This window comes from Protopterus annectens, chromosome 3.part1, assembly GCF_019279795.1.
Source record: "Protopterus annectens isolate FY-2018-M chromosome 3.part1, PAN1.0, whole genome shotgun sequence".
Classification (NCBI taxonomy): domain Eukaryota; kingdom Metazoa; phylum Chordata; order Ceratodontiformes; family Protopteridae; genus Protopterus; species Protopterus annectens.
Window position 1 is genome coordinate 1762675248 of NC_056732.1, and position 20219 is coordinate 1762695466.

The 20219-nt window shown below is 40.3% G+C and overlaps 1 protein-coding gene across 1 annotated transcript in view; it reads right to left on the reverse strand.

Annotated features, from left to right (window-relative positions):
- LOC122798663 (neurofilament medium polypeptide-like) overlaps positions 1-20219 on the reverse strand; it is a 199790-nt gene that overhangs the window by 125669 nt on the left and 53902 nt on the right. The window contains exons 2-3 of the mRNA XM_044067749.1: positions 14788-15051; positions 969-1229 (exon numbers count right to left, since the gene is read on the reverse strand). Of these exons, the coding sequence (XP_043923684.1) occupies positions 969-1229; positions 14788-15051 (525 nt within the window). The remainder of the gene's footprint in view (positions 1-968; positions 1230-14787; positions 15052-20219) is intronic.

The following is a 20219-nucleotide window of genomic DNA, read 5'->3' on the forward strand; positions in this document are numbered from 1 at the left end:
CTCCTAGCCCTTCAGAATTTAATATATGCTGAATCCATTTGCATCAGCTAAATCAAACATATAGGCATATTCCCCCCACCATTTTCCTTAAGTGCCACAGGAACCGGCACAACATAATGAAAACAAATTTCCAAACATAAAAATCACCTCAAATATATCAGGTATATCACAATGCCAAGATAAGCCCAGGTAAGCAAGCATTCTACACAAAGTCTCAGAATATAAATTATGAGAATCCCAAAGCTTTTTGGGAATACATCAACCATATCCTAGCCCCTGGTCATATCTCTCAACCAAACCTTTCCACAGCCAAAAAAAAAAAAAAAAAACTCCGACAACTACCAATGCTTTCAATAACATCATAGAACAGTAGCATATCTGTTAACTAAGACTACACATCACCCTGCTCAGAACAAACAATGGCAATGTTAAATAAAATGTTAAAAAAAGCCTAAACCTAGATCGGTTTTCTTGAGGTGTTACTTCTGGGTCTACCTTATATAAACGAAAGCCACATACCCGAATCTTAAATATCCAAGACGACAACACTGAATTTTCACTTAAATGACTCTTCAAATAACTGACAAGTTACCCAAGAAAAGGAGGCAGTCCACCAACACACACAAAAAAAATCACACCAAAACATTCTGAACCCACACAAAAGGGGGGGCCTTGCCCCACACTCCCCCTAACTAATTATATCAACTCTCAGATCGCACTATAGTGGGGAAAAAGGGCAAACTTCCAAATGTTGTCTGACTGCCTCCTTTCCCTGGGTAACTTGTCAGTCATGTGAGGAGTCGTTTAAATGAAGATTCGGTGATGTCGTCTCGGTCTTCTCATTTTCAGGTATGTGGGCATTTGTTAATTTGAAGTAGCCCAAGGTTTTTATAAACTGCTCAAATGTTCATGAAATGACTGGCTCTGTAAATTGCTTTCATTTAAACAATCCAGTTGGTATTACATACCCATATGCCCTGCTACGGGCTTTTCTTCCTCTTTAGACTGAGGTACATCTTCAGGAAACTTGCATGTTCCCCTTTTTTGTGCCGGCTCTCTGTCTTGCTTCTTTGCTTCATTTACATGACCCTGACTCCTCTTAGACTGGTTCTGAAGTGACCTTTCCTGCTGATGGCCTCTATCAGCTATGACTTCTTCACAAAAAGCCTCTGTCTGGGAAGCAGTTTCCATCCTCTGATTTCTGTTCTCCAACTCCTCCATGCGAACCACTGGAATAGGAAAAGAGAAGAAGAAGAAAAAGAAGTAAAAGAAAAAAGGGGGTGAGGAAAACACAGAGTTAAATACCTATACTTACCATAATTCACAACAGACGTCCTCAGCTCATTGATTCTCCTATTTCATTTTTTCTTATTAAATAATTAATTAGCTGTGAAGACAGCACATGGTTCCTAACACCTAGGTATATACAGGAATGAAACCTCTATTCTGCTATCTCTATTTTATCAGTAGTATACCTTATTGTAAACAAATACTAAACAAAGCACTGAAAGCCAGCAAACTACCAACCATACCATTTAAAATGCACAGCAAAGGATGCTAAAAGTAACCTATAGCCTTGGGACCTAGTTAATTACTTAAGCCATCTTTTCTTTTTTAACTAAAGAAGATAGGGCACACTCATTAAAATACTCAAAATACCTTAAGGAATATGAAGAAACCTACATAACTTTTAAATTGGATTGTCTAACTTATTAACTATTGTAAATTATAGTGATTCATATAAATTCTATTTATGCTTTTTTATTAATTTTTTTTACTCAAATGAGTTTTATTTTAATGAAATAACACAATAATTTAATACATTCATAACATTCAATAACTATTTACAGTATTTACATTCAGCCTGACAAAGGATAGAGGAATGGTGAGGATGCAGGGAGTAGAGGTGGCGAAGGTGGATGAGTTTAAGTACTTGGGATCAACAGTTCAGAGTAATGGTGAGTTTAAAAGAGAGGTGAAGAAGAGAGTACAGGCAGGATGGAGTGGGTGGAGAAGAGTGTCAAGAGTGATTTGTGACAGACGAGTACCAGTAAGAGTGAACGGGAAGGTCTACAAGAGGGTAGTGAGACCAGCTATGTTATATGGGCTGGAGGCAGTGGCATTGAAAAAAAGGCAGAGTCAGAGCTTGACGTGGCAGAGTTGAAGATGTTAAGATTTGCACTGGGTGTGACAAGGATGGACAGGATTAGGAATAAGTATATTAGAGGGTCAGCCCAGGTTGGAAGGTTTGGAAACAGAGCCAAAGAGGCAAGATTATGTTGGTTTTGACATGTACTGAGGAGGGATGCTGGGTATATTGGGAAAAAGATGCTAAGGATGAAGCTGCCAGGTAACAGGAAAAGAGGGAGGCCTAAGATAATGTTTATGGATGTGATGAGAGAGGACATGCAGGTGGTTGGTGTGACAGAGCAAGATGCAGAGGACAGGAAGAAATGGAAACAGTTGATCTGCTGTGGCGATCTCTGATGGGAGCAGCCGAAAGAAGAAGAAGAAGAAGAAGACATTCAGCCTGACAAAAAGGATTCAGATAAAAACATTTGTAGTTAAATAATAAGTTAATATATAAACTATGATAGGAAGAGTTTGGTTCCATCTATAGGGTATCAATCAAATTCAAAACCTTCCTCCGTGGACTATTAACCAATGGCTTAGGAAAAGTTCTTAACTCTTTAGTTCTTTTCTCCATTAGTATGCATTTCTTCAGTGATGATAGGAATTCCTCCATTGTGGGTGCTACATTAGAGTTCCATCTTCTAGTTATACATTTTCTGGCTATTGCTAACATTGTTCACAACAAATACAAGTCATCTTTCTTTATATTATTACTATTAACAACATTCATTAAAATTAAGGACTCGGACAAAACAAATACATCAGTATAGATAGCTTGAAGAAATTTGTTGATCTCATTCCAATATGGTTTAATATTAGTACAGTCATACAAAATATGAGACCAGTCAGCATTAGTGGGCAGATGACATCTCCAACATAACTTGCTGTTTGAGGGATTCATTTTTGAGAGTTTCTCCGGTGTCAAAAAGGATCTGTGTAGACATTTCCAATGAAAAATCCTCCAGAATTGTGAATACGAAGTTAGTTTAACTGAAAATAAAATGTTTGTTTTATCTTCCATTGATTATGATACTTGAAGAACTTTAGTTAGGTATTGCCAGTAAGAATCTTTAGCAGCTGCTTTACAGACAATTAAAGTGTTATATAGATACGATAATTCATTATTAACATTGATATTATTACATAAAATTCCAAAAATCCAGTTTATAATTTTGGTACAGTTTTGAAGGATGAGTTATGTACTATTCTACACAGATCCTTAGTGTATGCTGTGACACTCTGAAGGACCAATCAGTCATTAGGGGATAGGCCATAGGTTGACAATATACTTTGTGTGTTCAAAGCTTGTTGGTTTTCAATACATTGCAACCAACAAAACAGGTTACTATTCTCCCATAAACCAAAAATCTCTCTATGTGTTTTATCAGGGAAATCCCTTGTAATACTAAATGGTATAAAAATCTATGCCACAGTTTTATATTTAAATTTGTGTTAATGAATTTTCTAAACACATCAAAAATATTGTTTATTAGTGTTAGTTTAGTTAGGGCAGCCACAGTGATGCAGCGGTTAGCGTTGTCGCCTCACTGCAAAAGGTTGTCTGCTTCAATCCTTGGCTGGGGTGTCTTCTGTGTGGAGTCTGCATGTCCTCCCTATGGTCGCATGGGTTTCCTCCGGGTACTCCAGTTTCCTCCCACATCCCAAAGATGCTATAGGTGGATTGGACACTCTAAACTGGCCCTAGGTGTGAGTGCATGCTTGTGCATGCCTTCTGTGGCAACTCGACACCATAAAACTCCACTGCGAATTATGAGTGGACAAGTGATCTGCTGTGGCAACCCCTAACTGGGAAAAAGGCCAAAAAAAGAAGTGTTAGTTTAGTTAATTTTGTCTTACTATTTATTTATTTATTTTACATTTGTTGATCGGGCTAGTCTAACTGGATAAATTTCCATTTTCAGTAGAGGCCCACGGGAGAAAAGCTCCAAGCATGAACACTAACAAAGTTAACAATATATAACAAAGACATGTATAATAACAGTACAGAGGAATAAATGACTAAAGACATTATGTTAAAAGATTAAACTAAGTAAAAAATAACAAGTACATTAACCTCAAGCTGGGTATGAGCAAACAGAGTCAGGTCCTTACATTTATCCTATTATTATGAGAAAAAAAAGAGAAATCAGTAGATTTGGAGGTATAGGTTAGGGGAGAGGGGAAGGGGCATGAGCAGGAGGGGAAAAGTTTCAGTCTGGGGTAGCACAAGGACAAAGCCACTGAGTTTTAAGATGTTCTTTAATATGCTTTTTGAATAGAGAAGTAGAAGCTAGAGTAGAAAGTTCAGGAGGGAGCTGATTCCAGTTTTTACCTATAGGGTTTGAGAAAAGTGAGTCACCAGCTTTGTTGTTAGATTTAACTGATGAGACCAGGAGTTTGTTAGCAGAACGTAGTGTATCTAGGTTTTTATATGGTGTAATCAGATTAGTGAGGATAGGGGTGTTATTGGGGTGGTGTAGGATCTTTTGAGTGATAAGTAACTGTTGACAGAGTATATGGTTCTGCAATTCTAGCCATCCTAGTTGTTCTATAGAGGGTTCCAAGTTTTTTGTTAACAGTCTTTATGGTGGAGTTAATATGGTCATCATAGTTAAGACGGTTATCAATTGTAACACCTAGTAGGCGGGTGGTAGAATCAGGGGTTATGTTTGTAGCATTGTTAGAGGTAATAGAGAAGAATGGAGTGGGTAATTTATGAGATGGAGTAAAAAGCAGTAGTTTTGTTTTTTTGGGATTAAGCATGAGGCAATGTTGCATAAACCAGTTTTCTACATTTGGAAAACAGTTTGGGTTAGGGACTGGAGGGAGGCTATGTTCTTGGCAGTACGGATTAAGGTAGAGTCATCTGTGTATTGGATGCAGGTGGCTTTAGGTATGTTCATATGGAGGTCGTTGATAAATATGGAAAAAAGAAGGGGACCTAAGATAGAGCCTTGTGGGACTCCAGTATTTACTGGAAGTAATGAAGACAGTTTGTTGTCCCAAAGTACTGCTTGCTGTCTGTTTAGAAGATAACAACTAAACCATTGTAATGCTAGAGGATCAAGAGAATGGTAAGATAACACCTAAACCATTGTAGTGCTAGAGGATCAAGAGAATGGTAAGATAACGCCTAAACCATTGTAGTGCTAGAGGATCAAGAGAATGGTAAGATAACGCCTAAACCATTGTAATGCTAGAGGATCAAGAGAATGGTACTTTAGTTTGTCTAGAAGTAAGTTATGGTTAACCATATCAAAGGCATTTGACAGGTCTATAAAGAGCGCAGAGGAAAAGGAGTTATTGTTACGATTTTTATTTATAGAGTCAGTGAAGGATAGAAGGGCAGTTGTTGTGCTGTGGAATGGTCTAAAGCCATGTTGACAGTTGGCTAGTAGATTATTTTGTAGTAAGTGGTTGAGTAGTTGTTTGTGAATACATTTTTCCATTATCTTGGCTAATGGGGAGAGTAAGGCAATAGGTCGAAAGTTAGAAAGCTCTATGGAAGATCCACCTTTATGTAGAGGGATGATATGGGATACTTTCCATATGGTAGGGATTTTGCCTTCAGAGATAGTTCTGCTAATAAGGATAGATATGGGGTAGTCTACAGCTTTTGCGGCAATTTGTAGGTATTCAGATGGGAGATGGTCGGCAGAAGGGGTGCAAGGTTTCAGTTTAAGTAGCTTGTAGATAAGAGATGTAGGAACAGGGTGTATATGAAAGGTAGGAGGTGAAGTCTTGGAAGTATTAGGTGGGAAGGCAGTAGGTGGAGGAAGAGAATTGGCTAGGGATTGAATGGCTTCTTTAAAGTAGTTATTAAAGGCATCAGGGATCAGGTTGGAATTATTATGGTTGAAACCTAATGGGGCAGGAGTAGTAGAGTGACCTGGCTGAAGAAGTTTGTTTAACCCTGACCAAAATTTTTGTGGAGTTTGTTGAGTGAAATGTTGGAGGTGAAGGTAGAAGTCTTTTTTGTCTCTAAGAGTGTCCTTCTTGGTGGCATTTCTTAATTGTTTAAAGAGGAGGTGATCAGATGGGCATCTGGTAGCCCTCCATTTAGCCCATATTTTGTTTCTAAGGAGCATTTTTTTGCTTAGTTTGTTTAGTAAGCCATGGGGCAGATTTGTTTTTTATTCTAGTGGAGTGGTAAGGTGCGTGGTAATCTAGTATTTGAAGAAAGTCTGTGTTGAAGTAGGTCACAGCCTCATCAAGTTAAAAATTCATCAAGGTAAAAATTTACCTAAACAGCAGAGGCCTCCAAAGCAGACACCCAAACAACTGCTACCTCAAGACACCCCACAAGCAACACATAAACCACAAAAGCAGTGTGCAAAGCAGTCACAGCCCTTAAGGCCAAATACAACACCAAACATACTTGTCATAGGTGACTCCATAGTCATACACACTGACGTCCCACTCACTAGGCTGAACAAGGAGAGGGTCACAGTAAGCTGCTTATCGGGCGCTAGAATCCGCCACATAACACAAGCACTCGGGTCACTCCACGGCAAGTACAAATATGACACAGTCATTGTCCATGCTGGTGTGAACGACCTGAGACGTACCTCCCTGGACTACATGAAAAGAGACATAGAGGAGCTCTCTGATTATGTAGCCCAGGCAGGTATGACCCTAACCCTGAGCAGTATCCTTCCTTCACCAAGAATGATGCCACAATATAGAGACAAGATGATCAGCTTTAACAATTGGCTTAATGTCTGGTGTCATTCAAAGGGGATCCAGTGTCTGTCTGCCTGGGATGACATGCTTGACAAGCCACGCTGCTTCGCAAGGGACGGCTTGTACCTGTCACCCCTGGGATTCCGGATATTGGCTAAGGCTCTTGCCACCCCCATAGTGCCTTTCTTAGGCAAGGCTCAAATTCTAAACCTACCACCCTAGAAAACAAAAATGGGAAGAAACTGAGGGTAATGCTGCTCAATGCCAGAAGTCTAAATCTCAAAATGCACGCACTCGAGGCCCTTCTCAGTATGGAGAACATCGATGTCTGTGCTGTAACTGAAACCTGGTTCAAGGCTCCTGAGAGCACCCCGGCACTATTAGGTTTTACCTCATATCATGCCCGCCCCAAAACCCGGACCACACCACAAAAGGAGGGGTGGATCCATATTCATAAAGGATACCCACACCTCCAGGTTGGTGGCAACGCACAAGCTCGAAACCATCCAGGTGCAACTAACCATAGGCAAAACTGCTCTACAAATTGTAGCATGCTACAGGCCACCCTCTCAAACTCAGGAACCCCACACAGCCTTCCTGAAGACACTGGAGGGTATAAATGTATCTCCAAACACCATCATATTGGGTGACTTCAACTACCCGAATATAGACTGGGAACATTACTCAAGCCCTAACTTTCTAGCCCAATGGTTCCTGGAGTTCATAAATTCAAATGCCATGGAACAGCTAGTCACTGTTCCCACGAGAGGAGAAAATATACTAGATCTCATTGTCACAAACACGGGGACAAAATGCTCCACACCGAAGTATATCCCTCATTGGTGAGATCTGATCATAAACTAATCTCACTGGAAATCCACATCCCGCCCCACCCCAAACAAAAGACCATAGTGAAGAACTTCTCTAAAGCAAACTTCACACTACTCAAGACTGGTGTGGTATCCTTCAAGGCCCCTGAACCAGTGGAAACCACAACCCAAGCTGCGGAAGCCCTTACAAATGCCTTCTATGAACACCTCCAGGACTGCATGGATCAGGCAATCCCAAATAAAACCAAGACTCTTTCCACAAAGGGCAAACGTCCAGTCTGGTGGACCCCAGCCATTAACAAACTTTACAATAAGAGGAGAAAGCTATTACATGATAGAACAAAATCCATAAAAGGGAAGTCACCCCTGATCATTATTAGTAAAATACGAGCACTCATAAAATCAACTAAGGCCAATTTTGAGAGAAAAATTGCCATGGATTCAAAGGACAATCATAAGGCCTTTTTCAGCTATGTTAGAAACCTGGGTGGAAACTCCCAGATATGCTCAGATTTAGTCCAAAATGATACAAAAATCACTGAACCCACAGACATTGCCAACATACTGGCAGACAGGTTCAGTGCAAACTTCACCCCTCTCCCCTAAAGGAGAGATAACTATCCCAGCCGAGTGTAGCCTCCCGGACATCTCAAATGCGCAGGTGAAAGCTGCTCTCTCTAAAGCTAAAAACACAGCATCAATGGGACCGGATGGTGTCCCCGGCTGTGTGCTACACGAGCTAAATGAGGAATTAAACCCGCACATAAGGCAGCTGTTTAATCTCAGCCTTACCACAGGATACGTGCCCAAGGAGTGGCGTATGGCAACTGTGGTCCCACTCCACAAAGGCGGCGCCTCTACGGACCCTGGTAATTACCACCCCATAAGCTTATCAAGTCTAGTCTGCAAAGCTATGGAGAGGATCATAATGGAGCTCATAAACAAAGATATAGGGGACTTGCAGACATTGGACCCGACCCAGTTTGGCTTTGTCAAGGGAAGATCATGCCTTTTGAACTTGGTCGACTTCTTCGAAACAGTCACCAAGGCCATTGATGAGGGAAAGGCAGTCCATACAGCCTACCTTGACCTTGCAAAGGCTTTCGACACAATACCCCACTCGGGTATTGTAGAAAAACTTACCAGCTTAAATGTAAACCCATATGTCACAAGATGGGTTGCAAACTGGCTTAAGGACAGAACCCACAGGATTAGAGTTGCTGGCGCTATGTCAGACTCCAAGCCGGTCACAAGTGGTGTCCCACAGGGCTCGGTCCTTGGCCCCCTATTGTTTGGCATCTACTTCTCAGAAGTACAGGCCAACATGGGAGGACTTTGGCTGACAAAGTTTGCAGACGACTGCAAACTGGGCGCCATAGTGGAAAGTGCATCGGACACGGATATCCTTCAGAAGGGACTCACGGAAACAGATAGCTGGTGCCAGAGCCATGGCCTGAAGTTAAACGCCAAAAAATGTATAGTCATACCCTTCGGGAAAAACAAGGTAACCCCAAGCTACCATATAGGTGGCAATCCACTAAGCACAGAAGAGGTTATCAGGGACCTGGAGACCCAGGTTGACAGTGGCCTTTCTTATGACACTCACGTTGCTAAAGTGGTTAGAAAGACCTTCTACATTGCCCACCTGATCATGAAGGGATTCACATCCAGATCTAGTGAGGTCATTGTTCCCCTGTACTCTTCACTTATCAGACCAATGATCGAGTACAATGCCCCATTCGGGATGTATCTCACCCGACATCTGCAGCAATTGGAGAGACCCCAAAAGTTCCTCACCAAAAGGATAAAGGGACTCCAAAATCTGTCATATGCTGCCAGATTGAAGAAACTCCAGCTCTATTCAGTCACATACCGTCTGCTCAGAGGTGACATGTGCCTGACATACAAGGCCATGTCCAACCCGAATTAATGGACATGCTCCACCTCAAAAATCCAAATCCACCAAAACCACTAGAGCAAGCGACTTAAACCTTAGCACGGATATAAATAGGACGTGCTGGAGGGATAGATTTATCACTCAGAGACTCCCTATGCTGTGGAATAAAATCCCGGTCCATGTGAGGCAGAGCACCTCACTGACTCTGTTCAAGAGAAATCTAGACCTGTGGATGGGAGATCGTAGGTTTACCACGGGAATCATCTCTGTGTCACTGCTGGACAGAGGCACAACAAACTAATGGGCACAGTATTTTTTCATATAAGGGGTGGCGTAAGCCACAAAAATTTGGGCTAGGCTTATAAATGCCTTAGGGCAGATAGCCTAGTATAAACCTATGAACCTATGAACCTATAAGATGGGTCAGTGGTGACCAGTCACATGCTTTCAATTCGTTAAGGAAACTATCTGGGTTAAAGAATTTTTTTGAGCGGGAGGTTTTCAGATTATGAGTAGTTGGGATATGAAGTTTTTGTCTGATTATGTAAGTGAGCATATGGTCACTGATATTGTTAGGAAGAGTTCCTGGAGTATAATTGCTAGGGTGGTTATTAATAAGGATCCAGTCAAGAGTAGATTCTTTCCTGTTAGGTTTGTGGATTCTAGTAGGAGTGGTTATTAGTTGAGTGAATCCAAAGAGATTTAAGTGGTTAGTAGGGTTCAGGGAATTGCAGGTAAGCCAGTCTATGTTGAACTCACCCAGTGACTACTACTATATTGTAAATTTAAACATATAGTGCCATATCTTGTTATCTTTGTCAGTTACCAAAGCATTTTTTGACAAACAATTTTCATTCATTAGTTTAATGGAGTGTAACTGTTTCCAATTGTAAGATTTATCCATTTCATCACTATTTTAATTATAGGTGCCTTTATATAAGTCTACTTCTTTATTGACAATGAAATGCACATTGCAGGAAAATGAGTGACTGAAATGCTTGCTGCTCTGATTCATGAGAATCTCATTAGGTAGAATCAGCAGCAGAAGCTGCTGAAATTATGTCAGACTCTTCAACCAAGGGTCACCACTCCACAGCTTCTGACATTTGTGTCACAGGGGTAAGATGAAGTTCCAATCTCAAAATCAAATCAGGGAAAGTAAATAGGCATAGCAACTACAAAAATTGAAATAACAAACAAATGGCACCCTATATCACCAACTACAATTACAAACTGTAGTGGATGACATCATTGAGAGATCATAATTTCTAGTGACCCAGCAGGCATTACAAAAAACAAAGGAAAAAGTATCAAAATCACAAGACCAAAGTAGAACAAACCCCTAATCCCAGAAAACTAAGCAGGACACCCAGTTTTGAAAACAGGACTCTTCTTTAAATGATTGGATATCCCACACTCCCGATTTTGTTCACTGAAATCTCCAGAGATTTCAGAATCAAAGGGTGGACAAAGCTCAGAAACAGAGGCATACCTTATCAAGTATTACAAACCAGAAAAGAAACAAGTGACTACCACAAGAATTTAAGACATTTACAAAAATAATGAGTGTAGAAAGGCACAGAAACAGGAGCAATCATCAAACAGCACTCCTATTCACCCTGCAGGGTCAATCGACAACCGATCACAAAAACATGCATCTTCCAGACAACTATCAGTATAAAACTCTAAAGCCTGCCATTACTGACTGACTGTAAACCTCTGTGCTGTACAGATAAAGTAAATTAGGAGACAGAGCAAAATATGAAGTAAATTTGTGCCTAGACTGGTAATAAATGTTCTGTTTATTAAGTGCAATACCCTCACCGAGGAACTCACATTATTAATGTACACTGAGTGAATAGTAAATCACAGTAATTCAGCAGCCACATTACTGATCCTGCCCAAAAAAAATTTGTATCTCCAAAGCTGGACTGCCAAGGAGTTCAGTGGTTTCAAGTCTAATCCAGAAGCAAACCTCCACACATTGGAAACCTCTTTGGCCCATAGTATGGCAGTTGGGTGTCCCACTCTGTAGTGAGAGCAGATACTGGCAAATCTCCAAGATGGCCAGGCACACTTGCCTGTAGTTAAAGCCCAACAAGCCTTTGATTTGAAACCAGCTTTGGTGTATCTGTTATGACTCCCAATCTGGTATCAGCATGGTGTTCCTGCATTGTTGATGTCTTGTTGACTGCCCTTAATTTCCAAAATATCTGATCATACCACAGTCACACTGACTCACTTCTAAGGCCGAGCTTCCAACTCTGTTAGAAGATATGTTAATAGCAGTAATGTTTGATGTGTTTATTTTTGACGACGACTTCCGTTATGTTAACAAAACCCACTACTTTATTGTCCTATCTATTTGTTCTAAATTTTTCCAGTCATCTTTTCTTAGGAAAGCTAAAGCATGTCCTCATTGTTTAGCTCCAAGCCCTTCAGAATTTAAGAAATGTTGAAATCCATGTGCATCAGTTCAATCAAACACTTAGGCATATTCTCCCCACCATTGTCCTTAAGTGCAGCAGGAACTGACACAGAAAAACAAACACAAATCTCTAATTATAATATCACCTGTGATATACCAGATGTCTCACTAACACCAAGATAAGCCCAGGCAAACAAGCATTCTACACAAAGTCTCAGAATATGAATCATAACAATTCCAAAGCCTTTTAGTATTACATCAGCCATATTCTACCCCTGGTCAAATCTCTCAACCAACCACTTTCACAGCCAAAAAAAAAAAAAACATCAGACAACTACTGATGCTTTCAATAATTTTATAGAATCTGTAGCATCTCTGTTAACTGACACTGCATATCACCTTGCTCAGAACCAACACATAATTTGACACCTTTCTGCCTAGAACCTGTTCTCACTGCCTCTGTAAAAAAAGAAAACTACATCTCAAGTTAAACAAACAACGATAATTGCTCCCAATCACTTGTAATCATAATGTGTTAAAATGGCAACATATGCCCCAGCATTAATAATCCCAGTCTTAATAAAACATTCCATCAAGGAAGCCAATGTTCTTGCTCTATAGAAGAAATCGTAGATTCTATGTTTGGACAAAGTTTGACACTCCACATACCTCCCCATTTATGAGCCAACAGCCATTCTATCACAGTTTTCAAAAATTCTGGAAAAGTCCAGTTAAATCCACCTTCTCCATTTCTTCACCAACAACATTCACCCGCTCCCTACTTAATACGATTTCTTTCCCTTCTGCAAAACTACTACCACCCTGCTTAGCTTCATAACAACCATTAGCATAAAACACAATGTGGGGAATGCAGTATCAGCTATTTTCCATGACCCGTCAAAAGTCTTTGACACTTTTGTCCCATGGACAACCTTGACAAAAATTAACATTGATAGGTCTACTCCACTCATCCTCATCATCATCACCATCATCAAACCCCTTTTCCCCATTTTCTGCATGGGGTCAGGGTGTCATCAAATGTCATCATACTTTTTCAAATCCATGTCACTCTCCTACCTTATGAGTCTCTCATGTCTGACTGTCGCAGGTCTTCTGATAACAATGCATCCAACTCTTTGCTGGATGTCCTCATTTCCTCTTACCTTTTTCCTGTCTGTTCCAAGTCACCTTCACAGATTATCTCCTGCTTTTCTGCACATGTACCTGAATCACTGTAATCTGTTCTCTTTGACCTTTTCTGCAATTGGAGCTAATTTAGGTTCTGCTGTTTTGTTCACATTTATTCATCTGTCCCACAGTGTGCATCCTACAGTCCTTCTCAGGCACTTCATATCCATCACCTATAGCTTCCTCAAGTGCTCTGTGTTCACTGCCCTGGCTTCTGGACCATGCAAAAAAAGAAAAGCATGTGAAATGTGCAGCCTGGGCAATTTGAGTGTCTATCTGCCACATAGAAAGAAAAAACAGTGCAAGCTGATTTCTCAAAACAGAAAACAAAATGAAATAGGTAAAAAAGAACATAGTTCAATTAGTTAAAGCTACTTAAAACAAAAAAGAAATGTCTTTTCTCAGAAACAGAGAGTCACCAACAGTGCTCATAGATTTTGGAGGCCTTGAGTCCCCCTCAACAGAGAAGACTCTGCTTTACTGAACAGACCCTGCCCCAAGTATTTATCACCATGGTGATACTCTCATCTCAAAGCCTTGTTAACCACCTTTAGCTTGCAAAATTTCTGATCATACCAAAGTCATTCTAACCCAACCCTGGTACATTGCCCCTTCCAAAGTGTTATAAAATCTGTCAATAATGATAATGCCTAATGTGCTTCCTTTTCAGTGACCACCAACATATTGTAAATGCAGCTCAGTATCAAGTGTGCCAGGTCTTCCTATTTCACTTATTCAATTGTCTCCTGCAAAGACTACTAAGGCCAATGCTAGATCTTTTGGACAGTGCCCCCTAGTGTCTTAGATATGCTGAACCCCACTTGCGTCAGCTAACTCAAATGCATCACTGTATTTCTCATTCCAAATTTTCTTTATAATGTTAGCCAGGATATGGGCCATAATGGTCACTTCAGACATGCTGACACTACTGCCTAGTGCATTGTTTAACCAATATGTGTTGTCAGTGGAACTTTCAACTCCAATATCCCCCATCTAACTGCTGTCAGTTTAATGGGAATTGGGAAAATTGCAAACCAATGGGATTAGCAGTGTCTACAATCTTATCACTGGCAAAAAAAGACTGTATGTTGAGCATAGGAACCACTTCACTATAACCAACTGAAAACATCTAGATCATTAACTCCTACTTCTCTTTCCTAGGAACCATCTTTCTGCATTTTTGATTGTAAGGCCTTTGGTTCTACCACTCTCCACTTTCCATTTGCTGTTTTTGTATACTGTAGATGAATTTAAAGCTCAATATATTCTTCAATTTTTACTTGGCTTAAAATGCTTATACTTAATATTCATGTTAATAGTTTGTTATGCTATTTATTGTTTGATGACTGTTCGCACTGCTGTTGTCCTTTGTCTGTTATCCTAAGTATATATGTAATATTTTAGTATTGATGTTAATAGTTTACTAATCAGTTACTGTTTATCTACTATTTACAATGATGTTCTTTTGATTGTTTTCTTAAGGAAATGGTCGATAAAATGTAAAAACAGAAAGCTTAAATCTGGATCACCCCTCTTGAGGAAGGGCTTCTATAAACTGCTCAGATATTTAGGTAGTGACTGACTCTCTAAATTGCTTTCATTTAAACAATCCAGCTAGTAATACATACCTCTATGCCATTCCGTGGGCTTTTCTTCCTCCCAAGACTGAGGTACATCTTTAGGAGATTTGCGTGTTCCCTTTTTTTGTGTCGGCTCACTGTACTGCTTCTTTGTTTCATTTATATAACCCTGACTCCTCTTAGACTGGCTCTGAACTAAACTTTCTTGCTGATGGCCTCTATCGGGTATGATTTCTTCATAAAAAGCAACTCTGCGGGAGGCAGTTTCCCTTCTCCGATTTATGACCTCCTCCAAGTCATCAACTGGAACCTCTGGAAGAAGGAAAGAGAAGAATAAGATGAATAAGAATAAAAAAGGGGGTGAGGAAAACACAGAATTAAATACCTATACTTACCATACTTCACAACAGATGTCCTCAGCTCATTGATTCTCCTATTTCATTTTTTCTCATTAAAAATTAACTTGCTGTGAAGACACCACATAGTTCCTATCACCTAAGGTATATACAGGACTGAAACCTCTATTCTGCTATTTCTCTTTTTTCATTAGTACAGCGTAGTGTAAACAAATACTAAATAAAGCACTAAAAGCTAGCAAACTACCAAACATACCATTTAAGCTACACAGGATAGGATGCTCATTGTAACCTATAGCCTTGGACCTAATTAATTACTTAAACCGTCTTTTCTTTTCTAAGTAAAGAAGATGGGACACACTGATTGAAGTACTCAAAATACCATAAGGAATATGAAGAAGTCTATATAACTATTAAATTGATTTGTCTAATTTATTAACTGCTATACATTATAGTGATTCATATAAATTATATTTCTGCTTTTTTATTGACAATTTAATGCACATTGCAGGAAAACTAGTCACTGAAATGCTTGCTGCTCTAATTCATGAGAATCTCATTAGGTAGAATCAGCAGCAGAAGCTGCTGAAATTATGGCAGAATCTTCAACCAAGGGTCACCACTCCATAGCTTCCGACACTTGCGCCACAGGGGTAAGATGAAGTTCCAATCTCTCCCCAAGACATGAAACATCAATAGCCCAAAAGGTCTGCATAGGCATGCATTATTTGAACAATAAAGTATGAAACACTGGTGTCTGACATTATTGACAGAAAGCAGTCCCCTGTGACTCCAAGAAATCGACCTTGCAAGGAATAGGGACCAGGTATAAGGCAACCCAGTGTCACTGCACAAAACTAGAAAGGAAAGAAGCACAGCAACTGCAAAGAATTGAAACAACAAACAAACGGTACCCTAAATCACCAACTACAATAACAAACATCAGTGAATGACATTATTGGGAGATCATAATTTCCAGTGACCCACCAAACATTACAAAAACAAAGGAAATGGTATCAAAATCACAAGGCCAAAGCACAGCAAACCCCTAAGCCCAAACCAGGCAGCACACCCAGTTTCAAAAATAACACTCTTCTGCAAATGATCGGATACCCCATGTCCCTGCTTTGTTCATGGAAACCTCCAGCAAATTCAAAATCAAAGGGTAGACGAAGCTCAGAAACAGGGGCATACCCAATCAAGTACCAGAAATAAAACAAATGACTACCCCATTTTCTCCTGATTGGTCAACTTATTTGCTGAAGAACTTAGGACAAATACAAAAATAATGAGTGTAGAAAGGCACAGAAACAGGAGCAATCATCATACAGCACTCCTATTCACCCTGCAGGGTCAATCGACAACCGATCACAAAATATCATGCATCTTCCAGACAAGTGTCAGTATGAAACTCTAAAGCCTGCCATTACTGACAGACTGTAAACCTGTGTGCTGTACAGATAAAGTAAATTAGAAGAGCAAAATATGAAGTAATTGGTGCCTAGACTGGCAATAAATGTTCTGTTTATTAAGTGCAATACCCTCAACGAGGAACTCACATTATTAATTTACGCTGAGTGAGTAGTAACTCACAATAATTCAGCAGCCACATTACTGATTCTGCCCAAACAACATTTGTATCTCCGAAGCTGGTCTGCCAAGGAGTTCAGTGGTTTCAAATCTAATCCACAAGCAAACCTCTACACATTGGAAACCTTTTTGGTCAATAGCATGGCAGCAGGATGTCCCACTCTGTAGTGAGAGGAGATATTGGCAAATCTACAAGATGGCCAGGCACACTTTCCTGTAGCTAAATCCCAACAAGCCTTTGATTTGAAACCAGCTTTGGTGTATCAGTTATGAATCGCAGTCTGGTATCAGCATGGTGTTCCTGCATTGTTTATGTCTTGTTGACTGCCCTTAATTTACAAAGTTTCTGATCATACCACAGTCACACTGACTTACTTCTAAGTTCATGCTTCCAACTCTGTAGAAGATATGTTAATAACTGCCATGTTTTACATGTTTGATTTTTGATGAGCACTTTAATTATGTTAACAAAACTCACTACTTTATTGTCATATGTATTTGTTCCAAACTTCTCCAGTCACCTTTTCCTAGAAAGCCAAAGTTGGTGCTAATTTAATGCACACTGCAGGAAAACTAGTCACTGAAATGCTTGCTGCTCTAATTTATGAGAATCTTATTAGGTAGAATCAGCAGCAGAAGCTGCTGAAATTATGGCAGAATCTTCAACCAAGGGTCACCACTCCATAGCTTCCGACACTTGCGCCACAGGGGTAAGATGAAGTTCCAATCTCTCCCCAAGACATGAAACATCAATAGCCCAAAAGGTCTGCATAGGCATGCATTATTTGAACAATAAAGTATGAAACACTGATGTCTGACACCATTGACAGAAAGCAGTCCCCTGTGACTCCAAGAAATCGACCTTGCAAGGAATAGGGACCAGGTATAAGGCAACCCAGTGTCACTGCACAAAACTAGAAAGGAAAGAAGCACAGCAACTGCAAAGAATTGAAACAACAAACTTAGCTCCAAGCCCTTCAGAATTTAATATATGCTGAATCCATTTGCATCAGCTAAATCAAACATATAGGCATATCCCCCCCCACCATTTTCCTTCAGTACCGCAGGAACCAGCACAACATAATTAAAACAAATCTCCAAACATAAAAATTGCCTTGGATATATCGGGTATCTCACTAATGCCGAGATAAGCCCAGGTAAGCAAGCATTCTACATAAAGTCTCAGAATATAAATCATAAGAATTCCTAAGCTTTTCAGTAATACATCAACCATATCCTACCCTCTGGTCATAGCTCTCAACCAAACCCTTCCACCGCCAAAAAAAAATAACTTTATAGGTTCATAGGTGTTTTCTAGGCTAATGACCACAAGGGCCTTTTTAAGCCTAGCCATACATCCTAAATCTCTGACATGTTCTGATACCCTTGATAAGTGCAAGCTGGGAGATGAACCATTTACAGGTTACCTTTGTCCATTTGAGATATAGAAGATGAACCATTTAAAGATTACCTGTATCCCTTTGAGATAGAGGTGCCAAACCAAGGATGAATTTCCAGTTTCGCATGCAATTGTCCAAGTTGCACTTCAACTGGGTTAGGGAGGAACTCTGATTCACATGGATGGGGTAGTCTCTGGGATACATACCTATCTCTTCAGCCAGTCCTATTTATATCACAGGGAAGGTTCAAGTCTTTAGAATGGGTAATTCTGATGCTGTTTTTTTTTTTTTTTTTTTTTTTTTTTTTTTGTGGATATGTAACCGGTCCATGAGAGTGGGGTCTGACAATGCCCTGTATGCCAGGCATAGATCTCTCCTCAAAAGCCTGTAGGATACAGAATACAGGGATAGGGCCTTGAGCCGGGCTGCCCAAGACATGTTACTTACACCCTGTATTCTTTTAGTGAGGACCCTCTGTGGATGTTCCAGTTGTTGGATATGCCTGGTTAGGTACATATGAAAGCAGGGCATTGTACTCAATGAAAGGTCTGATGAACTGCCGAATACAATGGAACAACGACTTCCTTGGATTTAGATGCCATACCCTTGTTTATAAGTTGCGCAACATGGAATGATTTCCTCACCAGTGTAGACACATGATGGTCAAAGGCTAAGTTACTAGGTGTGTCCCAAAGTCCCTGACTACTAGGTGAACTCTAAGGGGTGTGTTGTCAATATGATAGTTGCCAGGGATGGATGACTTCCCAAAGGATATTATTATGCATTTATTGGCATTTAGTTTTAGTCCATGGCTCTAACACCAGTTTTTTTTTGTCTGTGTCAGCCCCTCCTGGAGAACATCTGTGTCAGTGTGACATTCAAAGACATCTCCTAATTTGCAGTCACCAGCAGATTTAGTCAGCCAGAGACCGTTGACATTGGCCTTGACTTCTGAGAAGTAAATGCCAAAAAGGAGCAGTCCAAGGACTGATCCCTGAGGGGCTCCATTTGTGACTGGCCTCTTTGTAGAGGTGGACTCCCCAATTCTAACTTCCTGGGTCCTGTCTGTGAACCAGTTAGCTATCCACTGATTGACATACGGATTTGTACCTAACCTCTTGAGTTTGTCAATAATATCTGAGTGGGGTATTATGTCAAATGCCTTGGCCAGGTCAAGGTAGGCAGTGTGAACAATTTTGCCCTCATCTATTGCTTTGGTGACTTTCTCAAAGAAGTCCACCAGGCTGAGTAGGCATGATCTGCCCTTGATGAAACCAAACTGGGTCGGGTCCAGTGTCTGGAGGTTTACTATATCTCTATTCATCATCTCCATGATAATTCTTTCCATGGCTTTATATATAAGACTAGTGAGACTTATGGGTCTGTAGTTTCCATGGTCTGTAGATGGCCCACCTTTGTGCAGAGGGATGACTATTGCCTTTCTCCATTCGTGAGGTACAAAGCCTGTTTGGAGACTACAGTTAAATAGTAATTCCAGAGGTCCTGATATGTCATGTTTCATGCTAATTAGAAGGTATCCTGGGATATTGTCTGGGCACATTGATGCAGTGTTCTTGGTCTTAGAAAGAGCTTTAGGGAGCTGTTCTCCAGTGATAGGGAGGTAGGGGAGTTAAATTTGATGATATTTTCTGAGGGAACGTTGAGGGGGAGGGAGGGGTAAAGTTGGAGCTGAATTTATCAGCCAGGAGGTTTGCTATATCTTCTGGCTCAGTATAGATGTCTCCATTTACAATGAGATTCAGCAGCATCTTTGTTAAGTCACACTACACATCAACCTGCTCAGAACCAACAAATAATGTGACACCTTTCTGCCTAGAATCTGTTCTCACTACCACTGTAAAAAGTGTACTTCTCAAATAAAAAAAACATAATCACTCCCAAACACTTGTAATCAGAATGTGTTAAAATGGCAATATATGCTTAGCACTTAGTCCAAGTCTTAATAAACCATTCCATCAGGACAGCCAGTGTTCTTGCTCTGTATAAGAGCCTGTTTGGGCAAAGTTGGGCACGCCGCATACCTCTCCATTTACAAGCCAATAGCCATACTATCACAGTTTTCAAATATTCTGGGGAAGTGCATTCAAAACCACCTACTTCATTTCATCACCGA